At 38.3% G+C, this 21,239-nt stretch overlaps 1 protein-coding gene across 1 annotated transcript in view; it reads left to right on the top strand.

Annotated features, from left to right (window-relative positions):
- The window catches only part of NEK1 (NIMA related kinase 1), a 117,500-nt gene that overhangs the window by 16,623 nt on the left and 79,638 nt on the right, over positions 1-21,239 (top strand). The window contains exons 8-16 of the mRNA XM_040965873.1: positions 47-133; positions 1,102-1,156; positions 3,285-3,485; positions 7,186-7,246; positions 11,132-11,283; positions 18,880-18,939; positions 19,249-19,302; positions 19,389-19,436; positions 19,583-19,657. Coding sequence (XP_040821807.1) covers positions 47-133; positions 1,102-1,156; positions 3,285-3,485; positions 7,186-7,246; positions 11,132-11,283; positions 18,880-18,939; positions 19,249-19,302; positions 19,389-19,436; positions 19,583-19,657 — 793 coding nt within the window. The remainder of the gene's footprint in view (positions 1-46; positions 134-1,101; positions 1,157-3,284; positions 3,486-7,185; positions 7,247-11,131; positions 11,284-18,879; positions 18,940-19,248; positions 19,303-19,388; positions 19,437-19,582; positions 19,658-21,239) is intronic.

Genomic DNA, 21,239 nt, shown 5'->3' with positions numbered 1-21,239 from the left:
AATATCTTTTAAGATCTTAAGCTTCTCCAACAATTTTCTGTTCTAGTACTGTAGAGTTGGCTCGAACTTGCATAGGGACTCCATACTACTTGTCTCCTGAAATCTGTGAAAACAAGCCTTATAATAATAAAAGGTATTTAAAATGATATCTACTATATGCTGCATTTCCTTTAAGTCTTTTGTACTATATTTATTAATCTTTAGAATACTAATATAAAAATGCTGTCTTAAAACCAATAGTATGCATATGTAGGCATATATACCTGCCTAAAATATTTTTTATATATAACTACCCTAATTGTCAAAAGGTTTTCTCTTGCTGTTGGAACTGTTAATTTTCTGTTGAATTATACGTATTTTTACTACATATTTAATATATTTCAGGCACTGGTGTGAGCATTTTTTGTGTATTAGCTCTTAATAGTTACAGTGTGAGATGTAGCCATGAATCATTCCTTCTTTCGTTGATGGAAATCCGGCTGCAGAGCACGGTTAAGTTCCTCAGCCCAGCAAATGATAGAATCATGGATAATCCAAAAGAGATTGCTGGTTCTCAAGGCCATATTCCCAGGCAGCCAGCTGATAGTATTTAGTAAGCATTCAGAGTGGCTGACACATTATGTGATATGTGGGTGGGAAGAGCAATATTGCTATTGAATTTCTGTCACTCTTAATTTTCTGTCTCTGGTTGAAAAATCCTAATCAAGAAGCATTTGTCTGTTGACTATTGCAGGTTTCTTTCAAATTTGGTTTCAGTAAGTTAATATGGTTGCATTAATTAAAATATTATATTGCTAACATAATACTTTTGACTATAGAATTTTGCAAATAAATGGAGTGATTTGATTTCTGCTAAATAAAAATTTTCATTTTCTTTCAAGTATCATTTCTTTAATAAAACCTTACAGTAGCTGCTTGAGCAACCACCACTTTTCTAATTTTACGCAGCTGTTTTTAACATTGGTTATGATTAAGATTTTGAGTGTTATAGGAAACATTTTTTGGAGCACATATTCTAAGGTATTTTGTGCTGTTTATGTTTCCTTTAAATCAAAATTTTTAAAAATAGATCCTGACAGGGAATTTTTCTGCCTTTTTCAGTGATATTTGGGCTCTGGGATGTGTCCTTTATGAGATGTGTACACTTAAACATGCAGTAAGTACAAGTTGTGATACATTTATAATTATTTTAAAAAGTTACTTTCATATTTTTATAATTTAAAAATTATTTTTCTGATGTCAATATGTGCTGGAAATTCTTCTAGGTCAGTTTTTAAATTTTTTTTGTGTTTTCCTAGTAAATATCAGGTAGTTATCTGACGGTATTTCCCAGTTTTACCCAAAATTGTTCCTGGGAAAAGTAAATTTTGCTATCTTACTGTTAAACCCATTTATGGCTTTGATGTTTAGCTTAAAAGGATTTTAAGTGTGGAATTTAAGTGACTTAAAGAACTTTGTGCGACATACCCATCATGGCATTTTATCAGTTTAAATAAAATAATTTGTCATATTTAAAAATTTTTCCTTTGAAGCCTTTTTGAAGTAGCTAAATGACATGAAAAACAGAACTCTTTTTAAGTACATTAAGCACTTTATGTTTGAAAATTTTTTTCTGTTTACTTCCATTAATTAAACCATGTTTTCATTATATAAAAATTCAGAATATACATAAAAATATGAAGAAGTGAATACATGTTTTTACTGATCTATCTTAGGCATATTTGTGTTTTCCTTTTCTTATTTTTGTTATTTGAAAGAATCAGTCTGTTTTCTGCAATCTAATTATTTTCTTAAGTCTTTTAAAGATTTATTTCTGTTTATTTAAAAAGCAGAGTTTTAGAGGGAAAGAGAGTGAGATTCCATATACTGGCTCACTCCTCGTACTCCTGCAGTGACAGAGTCAAGCCAGGCCAAAGAGCCAGGAATTCCAGGTTTCCCGTGTTAGTGACAGGGGCCCAGGCAATCTGGACATGTAGCAAGTGTGGAAGGCTAGCAGCTGGGACTTGAACCTGTATCCATTTGGAATGCCAATTTTTGTAAGTGGTTGTTTATCCCATTGCACCACGATGCTGGCTCCTAAATGTTTTTATCACCATTGTTCTGATACCATTGCTTCTGAATTTTGGATTTTTACCCGTAAGTGGACACACAAAATTGAGTAAGTTACCTGCCTTTCTGAAGAACTAATCGCTTGAGAAACAAATCCAAGATCATTGGAGTAAGGGATTAAAGAGTCATATATTTTCTGCAGTTGGGATTCCTTTTTTTAGGCAAAGAGATATTTCCACAAAGTTGAATTTATTCTAAAATTTTTATAAATGGAATGAAATTTTAAACATGTTGGGTAGTTTAGCATGTAACAACTACTTTATAATCGCAGTAATCATTGTAGCCTAATTTATAGCAATGTGTTTTCTTAATGTGTGTATTGAGAATATAGTAGCATTATGTAACTGTTTACTACTGTTTTAGTAGAGTTGTGAGAGGATGATTTCATATTCTTTCAAACTGACATCTGACATCTTTAGATTTTAAACTATCTCATCTCTTTTATTTCCATTAGAATTTATATATTGGTTAATGTTAAAATATGTATATGCATTGCTTCTGTGTTCTGTCTGATATACCACAAACTAAGTCAACTCACTGTCATTCAGTGCTAAATGTTACGGGACCACTGTTGTGTATGTGGTTTGCATTGAGAGATGCGTCATTATAGAGTACATGACTAAAATACTGTTGATAAAGCTTGCGTTCCTCTTTGGAATATTTTCTCTATTGTTGATACAATAGCTTTTAGGAGAATCGTATGTAAATAATAATAATAATCACTATCTAAAAAAAAGCAGTAGTTTTATTATGTTTTGCCCAGTTCACTAGTTAATTTCGTGTTCTCGTCATTAGAATAGGGGCACAGGTCAGTAAGTCGTAAGTGAAGACTTTTAGGTGGTTGTTTTTGTTTTTGTTTTTGTTTCCTTTCTTGTGGTTCCTTGACCCTAATGTTGCTGACTCTAATTTTTATGGCTTATAAGTTCTTTAATTAATACCTGTATGCCATCTTTGAGCATCATGATTAAATAGAAAATACTCTTATGACATATTAGAACATTGTGTTTTTTGAGGCATAATAGTCTCTGTGAAATACATTTATAAATGACCAAATAAACCTTGCTGTAGAGATTAAATATTGATTATTTGGAAGAGGATTGTATTTCTCATTGCTGAAATTCCCAGTTTCAATTTATGTGTGTTCCATATATGTTGATATATTTTTTGCATTTTAGTTTGAAGCTGGCAATATGAAAAACTTGGTACTGAAGATAATATCTGGATCTTTTCCTCCTGTGTCATTGCATTATTCCTATGATCTCCGCAGTTTGCTCTCTCAGTTATTTAAAAGAAATCCTAGGGATAGACCATCAGTCAACTCCATATTGGAGAAAGGTTTTATTGCCAAACGCATTGAAAAGTTTCTTCCACCTCAGGTATGGTTGTTTTTATTTTATACATTTTTTATCATTACAATCAAACCATAGGTTTATGATGTTTAACTAGGACATGTCCTCTGTTTCTGAGGACATCACATCTAAACTCTACAGTGGGATATCTTTGTCACTTTCCCTTCCATTCTAATGTAACTGTTTTTCTTCTTGTTTACTTTCCAGTTATGCATCATTCCTTATAGTCATTCCCCTTTTTTGTACTTCACTTTCTTTTAATTGTGAGTGTCCAGATTATACATGTAACTCTATATTGAGATTGTCAGCATAGAGTGTGATACACAGAAGTTGTTATTGTCTCACATAAGTGCTCAAACTATTCATTATGTATTAGTAGCAATATACCAATGTATTATGCTAGTAAATACGTTAAATTGCATGATTTGTATTTCACTTGATAGAAAGTTATTGGAAAACATTGTTAAATGGGCATAGGTAACTTTATGCATTAGATTTTTGAATGATGGTTTTAACCCTATTAAATCCATGCAGTTGTAAAAAGTTCATGGAAAACATAGCAGGAAAAAGCTATGAATATGTTAAAAAAAAATTTTTTTGCACCCACGTCTTTTAATTCTGTTTTTCTTTTGTGTAAACTCATACAAAATATTGTGGAATTAAATTTTAATTTTACAAGACTCATAAAATGCCTCATCAAATCAATTGAAATAGTCCTTGATAAAATTATGGCCCCTTGAAATTTAAAATTATTTTGGTTTCTTGCTTAGCTTTTGCTAATATAATTGCTATTAAACTGCATGAGTATCTAGGAAAATTACAGTTTATTATGACTTGTGTATGCTTTGAATAAGAGAAATGTTATATGTACAAAATGCTGTATGTACAAAATAACACATTTGTGCACAAAAACTTCAGGAAATTAAGATTTGGATTAAACTATTAAAATTTGGAGCTTAAGTATTAGTACAAGTATATAGCAAACTTGGAAATGTGGGTGTCTCTAAGACTCCTTTGTTACAAGTAACATTTGCAAATGCAGTTTGTCATCAAGTGTACTAATATATTTTTGGCAATTAGTAGAGAAGAAGCAATAATTTCATTTAGTATCACTGAAATTTCCTTCTTTTTATAGCAACAATTAGAACATTCAGTTTAAAGATTTATTTTTATTATTTTTTCATTGGAAAGGCGGATATACAGAGAGGAGAGACAGAGAGGAAGATCTTCTGTCCAATGATTCACTCCCCAAGTGAGCGCAACAGGCCCCGATACTATGCCAATCCAAAGCCAGGAGCCTCTTCCGGGTCTCCCACGTGGGTGCAGGTTCCCAAAGCTTTGGGCCGTCCTCGACTGCTTTCCCGGGCCACAGGCAGGGAGCTGGAAGGGAAGCGGGGCAGCCAGGATAGAACCGGCGCCCATATGGGATCCCGGGCGTGCAAGGCGAGGACCTTTAACCACTTGCGCCACGGCGCCGGGCCCAGAACATTCAGTTTAAAGGCAGAAGCGCTGGCATTCAACTTGCTAGCAATGGAAGGGAAACTATTCATGTCTTAAATATGCAAAATTTATGAGCAAAGGCAGCTTATAATTATGAACAAGTGGAGTGTTTGACATTGCATATTTAGCATATACATAGTCATCCCCTTTTGATATTTAAGCACCTAGATTTATTCTTCATGAAAACTTGTATCTGTTGTTCGTAAGATTTATTTTCTACTATATATCACTTGTTCAATATTCAGATAAGAAGGTTTGTGGTACATTTTCAAGGACATAACCTTGAAACAATTTTTGAGCTTGATTATAACAAGTGATTATTCCTTCTATCCCTGTGATACTCTATTCAGTGCTTATTCTTGAAAACTCATTTCTCTCACTATTGTCTGCCAGGATTGACTGGGCCTCAATCTCAGTCTTAAGCACCTTGGCAACTGCTTTCTGGACGTGGCTTGACAAATCTTGGGTAAATTCTTCTCTTAGATTTTGTCCAGTGATGAGCAACACATTATGATAAAAAAAGTATTCTGTGCCATAGCTACTGAACACCGGAAATGTGGCTGACAGGCTAAGTAACTGAATTTTTAAATATGCCTATTTTAAATTTTAATTTAAATAGCTACATGTGGTTATGACTGTTATCTTGGATAGTGCAGTCTAGGGGATGTGGAATCATTTTGGATTCTTTATTGTCTGTCTCTTAAGTCCCATGAGCAGCCTTGAAAAAACAAAACAACAACAACAAAAAGATTCATTCTCAAACAGTGGAAGAAAGTACTCCATTTTTGGACAAAACTAGAGGTCACACAGCCCCTTTTCTCTTTCTAGAATGGAAAGGGAAAGTGCAGGTGTTGATAAAGATTATTTATACAGTGACTGAATTGTTTGTGAACCTGGCTTTCACCACAGTGCAGCGGTTCTCATCAAGATCATACAGAACACATTACTGGGTCTAACCACAGTCTGTGGTTCAGTAATCTCCAGGTGGAGCTTAAGAATTCACATATTTTAACAAATTCTAGGATTATATAGCTAATCAGCTAATTGGTACTGCTGGTGTCAGCTTTTGGAAAACACTGAGTGAAGGAGTTCATCAATGCAAAACAGCCATCTCAAAGACACAGTTTGTTAACTACCGAGATATCTGTTCTGTTAGCATGTGCTTATTTTTCTACCAGGCCTCACATCTTTTGAAACAAAGAGAAAATCCCCTCGCCTTTTTTATCTTCAGCCAGTAAGATGGAACAAACTTAAATTGAGTTAAATGTTTATGCCATAGTTCTGCACTTTAGAAGGCAGGAGACAGAATAAAGGGAAAGTTACTTGTAAATGATCTTTGTTTCTCATAATATGGGTAAAATTCCTGGGAATAAGTATCAGAGTGTTTAGTATATTTTTTTTAAAGATTTATTTATTTTTATTGGAAAGGCAGATATGCAGAGTAGGAGACAGAGAGGAAGATCTTCTGTCCACTGATTCACTCCCCACGTGACCACAATGGCCGCACCGATCCGAAGTGAGGAGCCAGGAACTTCCTCTGGGTCTCCCACGCGGGTTCAGGATCCCAAGGCTTTGGGCTGTCCTCAACTGCTTTCCCAGGCCACAAGCAGGGAGCTGGATGGGAAGAAGAGCTGCCAGGATTAGAACTGATGCCCCTATGGGATCCTGGCGTGTTCAAGGCGAGGACTTTAGCTGCTAGGCCACAGCGCCAGGCCCCAGAGTGTTTATTATAATTTTTAGAAGATACTTGTTAAATTATGTCATACTGTTTAACCAATGATAGGTATTTATAGTTGTAACTGTAAGCTCATTGGCGAGGTGGAAGGATTGTTTGTGTGAGAAGTTGTTTTGAGAGATCTCTCTCTCTTTAATATAACAAAGTGGCTCCAGAGCAGTTGTGAAGTAAGTGAGGGGTGTCAGAGCACACCACCTGCAGAGGTTATTCCAGAGAGGTAATGACGTTCAGTTGCTGATGTGGGGAGCAGGTAAGTGGCATAAGGAAACCTAGGTGGTGCGTTCAAATAAAAGTAAAGCCTCTCTCTAGAAGTAATAAAAATCATTAACATTAGGATGGAGGTAGCATGAGGGTAATTTGTTGAATAAATTATTTGTTTTTAATTAGTACAGTTTTATTTAACAGCATAAATACAAAATGTGTTGTTTTTGAAACATAATGATTACAATTTTATTTTGGAAATTAACAGCCTTTTTTTTCTTTTAATCTCAGCTTATTGCAGAAGAATTTTGTCTAAAAACATTTACAAAGTGTGGAGCGCAGGCTTTACCATGTAAGTGAGATTTAACAGGAAATCTTTCATTTATTTGCGATATTCAAGTCTAATCATACCAGAAACATGTGCTGATGGAGTAAGTTTGGATAGTTGCTTAGGGTAAATTAAATTCAGAAGAAATTCACATTGAAATTATTATGACACATTACAATGACTAGAATGCATTTATGATTAATATATAAATTCTGTTTCTCTATTTTGGCCTACTTAACTGAAACCTTGCTTGAAATACATGTATCAGATACTTAGCTGGTGTTTTGAGGACACTGTTAGGACCTTTTCTTAAAATGTGTAATTTAGTTGTAAATCCCTTTTTAATTTTTAAATCATTTTTAGTTTTTGACAGATTTAAAGTAGTCCATAGATAGAAATCTGATATAGTGATGATATTTGTTCTTCATTGCCTTTTAATTTCCCTCTCCTCCCTTTCATTTTTGAGCTATGTGAAACATTTTTCGCTGAGAAACACAAGCACTTTTAATATAAGTAATTTCATGTGAAGCCAAGCACTTCACAGGATGAATTTTCTTTTAGAAATTAGAATATTTACAGGATTGTGAATTTTATGTGGTATATATATATATATGCCACATATATATATATTGTGTACATGTATCTGTATGAGGGAAGACTTCTTTTTCTACTTAGAGTGAATTCAGAATGGATTTTTAGCATCAATGGAAGATATTTAAAATGTGCAGCATGTTTATATAGCATTTTGGGGTTGAATAAATTAACTAAATTACATGTCATAAAAATGAGTCCATGTAAGCTTAAAGTGGTATGGGAATGTTTCTGAGAAGAACACCTGGGGCTGGCAGAATGATTCTGCTGGCTAATATTTTATCTACAAGCACTGGCATACTACATGGTGCCAGTTCATGTGCCAGCTGCTCCACTTCCCATCCAGTTTCCTATTTGTGGCCTGGGAAAGCTGGGGAGGATGGCCCAAATCCTTGGGACCCACACTATTGTGGAGGACCCAGAACAAGTTCCTGGCTTCTGATTTCACATTGGCTCAGCTCTGGGCATTGTAGCCATCTGGCAAGTGAACCAGTGGATGGAATATCTTTTTCTCTGTCTCTCTTTCCTTGTAAATCTACCTTTCCAATGAAAATAAACAATTATTTTTTTGAAAAAACACCCACCTGTCTTTTTAAAAATTTATTTATTTATTTATTTAATTGAAAATGATGAACATCTTCCAGTCACTGGTGAACACACAATAGGTTCATAAAGCCAAGAACTCACTCCTAGTCTTCCATGTGCGAGACAGTAACCCAGTTAGTTGGGTTAACATCTGCTACCCTTCTAGGGTAGGAATTAATAAGCTGGAATCCGAAACAGAGCCCAAGTGCTATTAAAGGGTCATGCTAATGTCCACTCCTTCCCTTCCTGGAGATTCTTAGTTTAGACTCCTTTGTCATTTTGCAGGACCATCAGTCACTAAGAAATCAAGTCAATTTGAACAGACTTCAGTAGCTACTAAGACACTTGCAGAATCCGCAGGATCTCTTAGCAGTCAAGCCTCCTCAGAAGTCAGATATTCACAAAAAGCTTCCTTATCGCAAAAGCCAGGAATTCCCGACATTAACACATTCTTCCCACATATCATAGAAAGTAATTATTTTTGGATGAATGACATATTAAATAGTAAAGGATTAAAAATAGGAATGATAATGTTTATAAATGCTTAGTGGACATGAACCATATATATTAATTTTCATGCTGGAGGCATCCTTGACACTGACCTTGAAATATGTGAAAAAATTATATAAATAATTTTCCTTCTTTGTGAAGTAGATGAGAACTACATATTTATGCCTATCTCCTGGAGGCTTTTATTTTTTTGCTTTTTTGCCTCTAACCCCTTTTTTGGTATTCACAGCATAGGAATTTATTAATACAGTTAGCCAAAACATGTATTGTGTTTTAATTTTTTAATGCTAATTTGAACTTTAAAAGGGGAATTTTTCTCCCATTTTCTCATGCCTGGGTCAATATCTGATTGGAAAATCTTACCCTGCCATAGTGTATCATTTTTTTTTTTAATTGGGCTAGGCATGATCACCTAGTGACTAAAGTCCTTGCCTTGCATGGGCTGGAATCCCGTATGGTGCTGGATCTAATCATGGCGGCCCCACTTCCCATCCAGCTCCCTGCTTGTGGCCTGGGAAAGCAGTTGAGGATTACTCAAAGCCTCAGGACCCTGCATCCATGCGGGAGACTTGAAAGAAGCTCTTGGCTTTGGATCAGCTCAGCTGGGACCATTGTAGCCACTTGGGGAGTGAAGTTTTGCACAGAAGGTCTTCTTCTCTGTCTCTCCTCCTCTGTGTTTATCTGACTTTCCAATAAAAATAAAGCAAGTTAGGGAGAAAGTGAGAAACAGAGGTCTTCCATTCTCTTGTTCACTCCCCAAATGGCTGCCATGGTTAAACCTGGGCCAGTCTGAAGCTGAGAGTCAAAAGCTTCTTCTGGGTCTCCCAGTTGGGTTAGGGACTCAAACACTTGGCCATCCTCCACTGCTTACCAGGAACATTACAAGGGAACTGAATGGGAAATAGAGCAGCTGGGACATGAACTGGTATCCTTCGGAGATACTGGTGTTTGCAGGTGGAGTCTTAGTTTGCAACACCATTGTGCCAGCCCAAATCTTATTTTTCTAAGTCTATCTCATTCACACTCAGTAAGTAAATTAAATAATGAATGCTGCAAAGTTTATCTTGCATGTAAATTTTTGGTTTTGATTATTTGTTTAAAATGGGTTGTTAAATACTATGTTCTTTCAACTTTTTAATTTAAATTTTGCATGAAAAGCAGAGAGAGAGAGGATAGAGACAGAGATAGAGATCTTCTATTCTTGGTTAATTCCCCAGACATCCACAAGAACCAGGACAAAGCCAGGAGCCTGTACCACAGTCTACATCTCCCCCAGGATGGTAGGGACCCCAGTATTGAGCTGCTTTCTGGTTTTGCACTAGCTTCCTAGAGATTACATTGCCAAAAAGCTGGATCGGAAGTAGATGGGCCAGGAGTTGAACCAGGCATTTGATATGTGATATAGTCTGCCAGGTTGACTTGGCTACTGTACCAGCTGCAACCCTTATGTTTTTATATACAGAGTCCTATGCAGAAAGTTTCACTAATTTGTGTTCGAATCCAACAATATAATGAGATACCTGTTTCCTGGGATTCTTAACTATACTGATTATTTTAAGGTGTTCTTCAAAGGTTTGCAAGAGTAAATACCATTCAGGCTGCATAGGAGGAAAAAAGTTTCTCATTGTGTTGGAATTAATGTTTGACAGTTGATCTTTAGTTTTGTATTCTTATTTAGAAATTAATTGTGAAATTTTATTCTTAAAAATTTGTTTTAACGTCAAAGATTGATGTGCAATTCACATACCATACAATTTGTTCATTTGATACCTGCCATGTATCCACACATGTGTACAGTCATGCTGTGGAGTCAGTTTTAGAAATGTCTTATTATATATAAAAAATTTCAGCATCTTGGAAGAGTTTGCTTCTTTCAAAAAGTGTCTCCAATGTAAAATAGTTGAGGCGTTGATATATACTGAGGAGTAAGTGGAAAATTAGATGAAAAGTCTTAAATACTAAGAAAAAATGAGACTAAAGGCAGTTGTCTTCTCCACTTTCCCCTATTCCTTGACACTCCTAACCCTAATCTGCAGTCCACATGGGCATACATCCTTCTTACCAATATGAATACCATAAAAAATAATAAATGTATCATATTAAAAAGTCCTAAATCCTGTCAATGATTATAAGAATGAAAAAGTGCTAGGTTAAAGAATTTCTTAGTTAAGGATTTAATTGGAGAACTGCTGGAATAAAAGTTCTTTGTATCTTTTCATGTAGCGAAGAGACCAGCTTCAGGACAAAGCTTGGCTTCTGTTTCACCTGCCCAGAAAATTACAAAACCAGCTGCTAAATATGGAGTACCTTTAACATTTAAGAAACATGGGGATAAAAAAATTCTTGAAAAGAAACCACTCCAGAAGTATAAACAGGTATGTCAATTAGTAAGATTCAATTTAACTTAGGTGTTACACCTTAATTCAATGGATTATTTTTATTAAGTTTCCAAGGAACATTGCTGTTTTTGCTTCACCAGTATTCTCAAAATTAAGAAGCCTGAGAAGAGCTATAAAAAAACTAAGTGCATATATTTAGTAAATGGTGCAATAAAAAGTAAGTGATGCTATGAAAGATATCATTTTGTGACAGCCTAAGCAAAACCAGATTTTCTTATTTATTTATTTATTTATTATTTTTTTTTATTGGAAAGGCAGATATACAGAGAGGAGGAGAGACAGAGAGGAAGATTTTCTGTCTACTGATCCACTCCCCAAGTGGCCACAATGGCTGGAGCTGAGCCAATCTGAACCCAGGAGCCAGGAGCTCTTCTGGGTCTCCCACGTGGGTGCAGGGTCCCAAGGCTTTGGCCTGTCCTCAACCGCTTTCCCAGGCCACAAGCAGGGAGCTGGATGGGAAGTGTGACCATCTGGATTAGATGGATCCCGATGCGTGCAAGGCAAGGACCTTAGCCACTGCACCATCGTGCTGGGCCCTGGTTTTCTTATCTTTAACAGAAATAATACCCATGATATACTTGATAAGAAGCCAAGAAAATTTTGTATCTAAGAGTTCACATTCAAATAAGTAAATAAAAATTATAACATAGATATAACAATCTACTGGCATATTTCAGATAAAAAAAATAGGTCTTATAGCATTTGAGTGACATGCCTGAGAATACATAGTTTTAGTTAGGGGAATTTGGTATTTTCCCCATGTCTTTATGTATGGAAACTGTTTTGTTTGGGACTATATATGTGCACACATACATATATATGTTTGCATAGATATATATGTATGTATTATTGTAAAATAAATTTCATAATGGGAATAATAACTGGGGGAAAGGATGTCCTGGGGTTATTACTTAAATGATAGGTGAGTAAGAATGACAGAATTAGAGAGCTGTGACTTCCATCCTGTGACCCTAAGCTTGCTGCGTAATTGTCTGATTCTGATGCTCATCTAGTGAATCCTTATTGTTGGCCAGTAGTTTTTCCTTTACAGTCTGTACCCCTGCATCGTCTTGATTGCTCTACAATGTTGTACTCCAACTGTGCTCACAGGGACTCTTCATTGTTCTTTTTGTGTAAGCTTGAAGCTCTCTTGGTTGTCCTTGTCTACCTCAGCATATCTGCAGGCTGAGGTGCTTTTTGTAGCCCTTGGCCTAAAGTGGTGGGCCACTTGCTTTTCTTTACGCCATTTGCAGAGGTACTTGAGGTCTTGTGTTGGGTCAGAGGAGCCGATTGTCTTGTCTTTCATGTTAATCTGGATGTGGTGTTCATCCTTTCACTGGAGTCAACAATAGAGGTGACTCAGGATTGCAACACATGCTCCGTGGTCAGACTATTCGTTCAGGGATCCTGTCAGTCTAAGGTGCTCATGCGATTCAGGGTATATAGTAAATTTCCTTAGTGAATGGATAGATGATTGAAAAATTAGTTCTAAGTCAACAGAGATTTTTTTATATTGTAATAGCGCTTATATGACCAAGTAAAACCTTTGGTTTTTGTTTTTTAAGATTTTTAAAGTTTATTTGAAAGGCATAGTTACAGCTAGAAGAGAGAAAGAGTTCTTCCATCTGCTAGTATACTCCTGAATTGGCTGGAGCTGAGCTAGTTGGAAGCCAGGATCCTAGCCCTTTTTACTTGATTTCCACATGAACATAGGGCCCAAGAATTTGCTGCATTTCTCTGTAGCTTTCCCAGGTATTTTAGGGAGCTGGCTGGAAAGCAGAGCAGCTGGCAGCTGGGATAGGGTATACACTGGGCTGGACTAGACTGTTACCTTCACCAGCTGGAATTGAGGTTGAGCTGGGTCAGGCTAGGCTATAGCACCCACTAGCAAACACCAAGGTGAGGCGGGTCATTGCTAGTCTGGGCCGCAACATTAGTAGGAACCAGGGAGGGAGAGTGTAAAGCTGGTAGGGAGAATGTAGAGGGCCCCCCTGCTGGAACACCCCACCCACTGGAGAGCATGAGTTGGGGTGGGGCAGATGAGACCAGGCAGGGCTACAACACCTGTGGACCTCATGTGACCTAGATCAGGGAAGAACAGGCTTGGTTGACTGTCCCTACTTTGCAAACAAAGCAGAATGGGTGAGGGTTGGTTGGGCTTTGCCATAGCGTCAGATAGCAGATGCTGGCACCAGTGGCTAATCTGTCAAGTTAAACTCTGGAACCACCTGGAGAGTGCATTATCAGGGAGTGGGAGTGGCCTAGTAGGGAGATAGTGGGCACCTTCCTCTTGGGTTACCGCTCTTGCTGGGGAGTATGAAAACCAGGACTGGGGCAGGGGTGGCTAGATGGTACAGCACTCACCAGTATATGTGTGGGCAGGATAATAGGGCAGGTTGGGTTGAACTAGGCTTTAATGCCCATTGACATGTATGGGAGCTGAATGGGATATGACACAGATTGGACTAATCTGCTCTACATACTGGCAAGCATGGGAACCAGGGCAGGGGGCAGGCCTGGTGGGGGTTATTGTGGGTTGCTTCGACTAGGCTGCAGCTTCCACAGGTTTGTGTGAGGGCTTAGGGTATGAATTGGGCAGGATTGGGCTGGACTGCAACACTCATCGGTTTCCGTGGAAGACAGGGCTAGAAATAGAACTGACCCAGCAATTACAACCACCATGTGATTGGGGTGATGGGCTGTGCTGGGCCCTGTACACGTAAGAATTTGGTCTGAGATTACCTCAGCAAAGTTTTTTTGGTGATCTTCCCAATTGAACTGCCGGACTTGGAACCCTATCCATGAAGACAAGTGCAGGTTCCATGGTCTGACCATGGAATGCAAGTGTCAGAGCCGGGCCTCCTCAGAGGCTCAGATGGAGCAGTGGACAGCATATCCAGGTGCACATGGAGGATATGGCAGTCCATTGGAACCTGCAGAGGATACTTGGCACCACAACGGAGGACAGAACAAAACATTCAACTGCCCCAGCTTTATGCTGGCATTGAAAAACTGGGAACTGGGAAAATGGAGACTCTAAGGTTGACTCTGTCAATTGGTGGATTCTGCAGTGACTTCATCATGGTTGGAATGGTGAAATTGACAGCAATTCATAACTGTTGAACTATCAAAACCACTTGTATAGTGTCCTTGGAGCATGCCCCACATCGGGAACCTGGGATGGGTAGGAGGCTGGGTATGGCTTCTCTCTTTATCTCCCCCTTTACCCTAGATACAGAAAAAAAAAATGTGGAAATAATAGTCTAATAGTCTTACCCACTTAAAAAAAAATTCTCGAACTACAAAAAAAAAAAAAAAAAAGCAGCTGGAACTTAAGGATCTTCAGCCATATAGGATGCCTGTTTTATACGTGGCAGCTTAATGTGCCGCACCACAGTGCCAAGCCTGAGCTTTATTCTCAATGCTTTATGGTAACTACTTCAGAGTAACAGTGGTGTATTTATCTTCATGTCACTAGATCAATAAGGAATACATATTTAGTAATCTTGGGGAAGTAGAATTGTCCTGGCCAGCATGGTGGCTTAGTAGGCTATTCCTCTGTCTATAGTATGGACATCTCATTTGAGCATCAGTTCATATCCCTGCTGCTCCACTTCCAGTCCAACTCCATGCTTATAACTTGTGGAAAGCAGTGAAACATGGCCCATACATAACTTTCACATAGTTCAGTGGGAGTCAAGACCTAGTTTGCCTTGTTCCACACCTAACCTGGCTCTCATGAGTACCAGTGGGTGCTGAAGTCTAACCCAACCCTTTGCTCCCCAGACCCAGTGCACACCCATGCTAGAGGAAGCTGTAGCTATGTCAAGCCCAGCTTGTTGCCCCGAATCCTACTCTCATCCTCACCAGTGGGAACCCCATCCCAACTGGAGCATCGCTTTAGCTCCCCAGCAAGGCCTGTTCCCATGCACAGTTCTTTGATAAGCCAGCAGAGAATGCAGTTCCACAGGGGTGAGCTTACATTTCTCCCACAGGTTCTACTCTCAGACCCACTTCTTTCACTCTTATTCTTCTCTCCAAACCAATTTGGTGTCAGTCCCCTACGTACATGTTGTGGACTTGTCTATGGAAGTCCCTCAGCTGTAATTCCTAATCTGAGCATAAAACCACAGGTCATTACTCACTGCCACCTGTTCAATCCCATCATCCCCCTGTAAATCCAAACCCCTAAAACCACCAGGGCATACCCAGGCTATTCCAGAGGGAGCCATACCACCTGGCTGCATGTACCTGTGTGGGTCAAAAATTTTCTAGGATGGGGTGGTCTCTGAAGCCCACTGAGCATTCTTGTCCCAGGAAGCCAGTGTGCTCAGCTGTGTGTACCTGCACCAGTTAGAAAGCCTTCAAGCTGGGGATCCTGAAGACCTCCTAGGAACACTCCTCCCCCAAGGGAGCCACGTAGCCCAGCTGCATGCACCTGTGCGGGTCAAGAAACTTTCATGATAGGTGGAAACCCTCTGAGCATCCCTTCCCTCCTTCCCCCAGGAAGCCAGTGTGATCAGCTGTGCATACCTGCGCCATTTAGCAGTAATTTTTGTTTAAGGGTGTATTTGTTTTTATTGGAAGGGAGATATACAGAGAGAGAAAAAGATCTTCCATCCACTGGTTCACTCCCCAAGTGATAACAATGGCCAGAGATGTGCCAGTACAGTGCCAGGAACCAGGGGATTCTCCCGGGTCTCCTACATGTGTCCCGAGTCCAAGGCTATGGGCCGTACTGGACTCCTTTCCCAGGCCACAGGGAGCTGGATGGGAAGTGGAGCAGCTGGATTATAAGTTGTCGCTGATAGGGGATCCCAAGCATGTGAGGCCCGAAATTTATTCTAGGCTACCTCACCAGGCCATATGAAGAAAATCATACCTAATTATTGCTATTGTGCGTTACATTATAATCACCAAATATAAACCAATGCTTAATAAGTTATCTTTTAATCAAAATATTTGTCAGAAGATTTATTTTTCAGTTGTGATAATCTGCTATTTTTAGACTTGGTAAAAGCAATGATTATTATTATTTTTTAATTAATTACGTTGCATTATGTGACATAGTTTCATAGACTCTGGGATTCCCCCAACCCCTCCCCATACCCTCCCCCCATGGTGGGTTCCTCCACCTTATTGCAGTAATACAGTTGAAATTTAGTCAAGATTCTTTCGTTACAAGCATGTACCAAGCATAGAGTCCAGCATCTTATTGTCCAGATAAATTCAACGATTTCTTGGGGAGACCATCTCTGGTCTGAAAATAGAGCTGGCAGAATATCATCTCAATCAATTGAAACCCCCAACACAACATCAACAACAATTTACAACATTATGGAATTAATCGACATGGTATTGAGTAACCAATATGTTAAAAAAAAATGCAAGTTCTTAACCACATCCAGTGACTACTTCAAGTCACTAGAGGGAGCTCCATGAAAATATATCAAGATTTTGATTCCAAATTTAAAAAGGAAAACAGAATAAATTAAATTTCTAAGTACTGATGTTTATCATAGTTTTCAGTGTGGAAATATTGCTGTGAAAATCCCTATGTGATCTCTTAGGAATATCTTGATATTTTAATTTCCCAAGTACACTCTTCTTTTATAAGTCAATATGGAACAACAGAATTAAACATGATTCTTGCTTTTGTGTAACTTAATAAAGCATATGTAGATATCTCCATTAAACCTTTTGGTTTTGTTCCACTTTAGTGTATAATGCATGTAAAAACTATTTATTATGTATTTTGATTTGATATGCTATGTTTATATTTTTAATTGGTATTGTGGTACATAAATTTTGAGACTGATGCTAGACTGGCTATCCAGAAGTCAACTTGGAGCCAGTGTTGTATCACAGTAAGTCAAACTGCTGCTTGTGATTCCAGAAGGCTCATGTCTGAATGCTAGTTTCAGACTGAGCTGTTCCACTGCTGATATGGCTTCCTTCTTTCTAGTGTGCCTGGGGAAGGGAGCAAAAGATGGCTCAAGTGCTTGAGTGGTTGGGGAGGATAGTTTCTGGTTCCTGGCTTTATCCTGAGTCAACTCTGGCAATTTTGACCATTTGAGGAGTGAAATAGTGAAGAGAAAGTTTCTCTCTTTATCTTTTACTTGGTCTTTTTCTTTAACCCTTCTGTCTGCTAATCTGCTCTTCAAATAAATAAATTTCATTTAAGGAAAAGTTACTTGTGGAGCTTTCGAAATATATAGAATGGTGCTCTATGTTCAAAGATTATTACTCAGCAACTCTTAGGAATATGTACATAAAACAAAGCACTGATTGAGTTGAAAGGCAGAGTTACAGAGAAGAAGAAGCAGAGACAAGGAGACCGAAGTTTTCTATTCACTGATTCACTTTCCAAATGGTCATAACTGCCAGAAATGGCCAGGCTGCAGCCAGAAGATAAGAACTTCTTTCAGATTTCCCATGTGAGAGCAGGGACACAAGCTCTTGGGCCACCTTCTGCTTTCCTTGATACATTGCAAGGGAGGCATATTGCCAATGTAGTGGCAAGGTTTGAACTGGAGCCTATATGGGATGCTGGTACTGCAGGCATTGGCTTCACCTACTGTGTCACAGAGCTGACGCTAGATCCTAGGAATATATACTTTGTAAAAAGCAGCTTTATGGGGCCTGTCATGTAAGCCTGGTTGACTCGCATGCCCTAGGATCCCGTATAAGTTTTAGTTCATGCCCCAGCTGCTCCACTTCCCTTCTAGCTCCCTGCTTGTTGCCTGAGAAATCAGTTGAGGATGGCCCAAAGCCTTAGGACCCTGCACCTGTGTGGGAGACCTGGAAGAAACTCCTTGCTCCTGGCTTTGGTTCAGTTTGGCTCTAGCCATTGCAGCCACTTGGTGAATGAACAAATGAATGGAACGTCTTCCTCTTTGCCTTTCCAGTAAAAATAAATAAGTGTTTTAAAAAACCCAGCTGTATTGAGATAAAATTCACATTCTATATAATTAACCTAATAGAAGTTTGTAGTTAAATTTTTTCAGAAGTTACATAACCATTTATATCATCACCTAAAGAAATCCTCTGTTGTTTAGCAATCATTCCCATTCTCCCTCACACCAACAGTGCTTGATGACCACTTACTCTTTTTACTTACTTTTTTTGGGTTTCTTTTGGTTTCCCATTTTGATGCTCTGCTGCATTCTCAGGCCATAAGCAGAAAGCTGAATGGGAAGTGGGGCAGCCAGGATACAAAGTGGCGCCCAGATGGGATCTTGGAGCTTGCCTGCAAAGGATTAACTGAACCATTGCACCAGGCACAATTACTGAACTTTTGAAATAAAGTTCTTTCATAATGTTACAATATCTAAAATTGGTGTCGGTATATAGGGACAAAGGTATTTAGTTGATGACTGAAGAATCTTTTTCTTCTGTTGCTCTGAAGTGAATGTTTGTCTTTGACAGTCTATCAAACCATATGGTTTTATGCTTAAAGGTAATGTATGTTGAAAAAGAGTTATGGCAATCTAAATTTTTTTTTTCAATTTGAAGGTTATAACTAAGCACCTCAGCATTTTTATCTAATTTGTAGTTTTACTTTTTGTCCAGGCTCATCAAACTGCAGTAAAGAAAGTGAATCCTGGAGAAGAAAGGAAGAAAATGTCTGAGGTATAAAGACATCTCTCTGCTTAATATTAAAGCTTTGCAAAAGTAATTTTTTACAAAAATAAAATGTTAAACAATGCACAGGTTCCAAATCATTCCTTCTTATTTCTTTCAAATACCTGTTGATTCTTCCCTCTCTCCCTCTCTTCCTTTCTTTCCTCCTTCCTTTTCTTTTCCACTCTCTCTTTTCCTTTCCTACTTTGGGATACTTCTGTCATTGGTATATTTATTTCACTGATGAAACTGGGAAGGTAGTAACTATTACTGAGAAAATATTCTTAAAAACATAAAAATAATTGTTTTTAATTTAAGGAAGTCCCAAGAAAAACGAGGTTGGAATTTCTTGAAAAAAAGCAAAAAGATCAGGTAGTTCTTTGTTCTTATTTTTCTTTCTTTGCCAAGTTGTGGTTGGTAAATATTTTACGATTTCTAAAAAGTTTCCCTTGTTACAGATTAGTCTGATGAAGCTTGAACAAATGAAAAGGCAAGAAAAGCAAAGGGTAAGAAGATGATACATTCATTGATACATTCTTCACTGCTCACATTCAGATTGCTTTTTAAAAAGTACACTAACTCATTTTCATTTTGTTGGTAAATTTATTTGAATGAAATATTTGAAATGTGGTTTGTTTCTTTTCCCCCAAAGTTGGAGAAAATAAATAGGGCCAGGGAACAAGGATGGAGAAATGTGCTAAGTACTGGTGGAAGTGGTGAAGTGAAGGTAGGCTCCAGTTTTGCTTGCTCTTTTTCCATGTTGTTTATAGTCATCTAAAGTTACCTAGTATTTATTGTGAATTCTTAGCTTTTCTGCTCTTACTTGAGCTATAGCTTATTTGGATAACTTATGTGTGAACTTTTAAAATTGTTTCTAAAATTTTTTTAAGAAGATTTATTTACCGGGCCCAGCGGCGTGGCCTAGCGGCTAAATCTTCGCCTTGAACGCCTGGGATCCCACATGGGCGCTGGTTCTAATCTCAGCAGCTCCACTTCCCATCCGGTTTCCTGCTTGTGGCCTGGGAAAGCAGTCAAGGACGGCCCAAAGCTTTGGGACCCTGCACCTGTGTGGGAGACCCGAAAGAGGTTCATGGTTCCTGGCTTCGGCTCGGCGCAGAACCCGCTGTTGTGCTCACTTTGGGAGTGAACCATCGGACGAAAGATCTTCCACTCTCTCTCTCCTCCTCTCTGTATATCTGACTTTGTAATAAAAATAAATAAATCTTTAAAAAAAAGAAAGATTTATTTACCCATTTGGAAAGGCAGAGTTGCACTGAACGGAGGGAGGTAGAGAGGGAATTCTTCATGCTGATTCTCTTGCCAAAGGCCACCATGGCTGGGCCTGAGCCTGGCCAAAGCCAGGAGCTCAGAATGTCATCTCATCTTCTTTGTGGGCCTCAGGGGCCACACAAACCGTTTTCTGCTGCACTCTGAGGATGTATTAGTTGAAGCTGAATTGCATGCAGAGCAGCCGTGACTCGAATTGGTACCCAAGTGGGATGCTGGCATTATAGGTAGCTGCTTAACACAATGTCATCCTGCTCTTCTAAAGCAAAGTTTGTGGGAAGCATGGTACAAGCCATTTCAGAGCAATTCCAAGTGCCCATATGGGATTCTGGGCATTCAAGGCGAGGATTTAGCTGCTAGGCCACGCTGCTGGGCCTGAATTCAACATTTTAACTATACCCTCAGAGATGTTTATGTAGTTTTGGTTTTGCTAAAGAGAAATATTAAGCACTCAAAATCAAATGAACATGATATCTCCACTGGGCTAAACTCAGAAATAACCAGTTTCTCAGGAAGTATAAAATCTTTTAACAAGATTCTGATTCTTGATAGAAGATGCACATTCTAAAAATGTGTAAGAACCCCACTGATGGGATTTTCTGCCTGGTTATCTTTCCTATTTCTAGTGAGTTTCATTTTGTCATTTGAACATTATTAATCACTTTTCTATATTTATCCTGAACTGAAATACTATTGCAAGTTGCTGGGCCAAGATGTTAATACAAATTTTTTTATTTGAATTACACAGAGATTTCTTTTCCTTGATCCGAATATTTTTGTTTCTGTCGTTTCTTCACCAGACTTCTCCCTGAGGAAGGGAGAAGTTATCATCTGGAGGCTCTTTCTCTTATTATTCTAGTTTCTAGTCCCATCAGTTCAGGAAAAAATGTGGTTTTTAAAGACTGTCAGTCACCTTTAGTCATAAATTTTTGTCTTGTTCTCAGTGCTGTTGACCCCTGCACTTGATGATTTCTTTTCAGTGAAGTTCTTCTACAGTGACTTCTGTAGCTGTTATTTACTTG

The sequence above is a fragment of the Ochotona curzoniae genome, unplaced genomic scaffold, assembly GCF_017591425.1.
Source record: "Ochotona curzoniae isolate NIBS_2020 unplaced genomic scaffold, NIBS_Ocur_1.0 scaffold_4505, whole genome shotgun sequence".
Classification (NCBI taxonomy): Eukaryota; Metazoa; Chordata; class Mammalia; order Lagomorpha; family Ochotonidae; genus Ochotona; species Ochotona curzoniae.
Note: the sequence above shows the minus strand (reverse complement) of the source record. Positions and strands in the feature narration are given on the sequence as shown.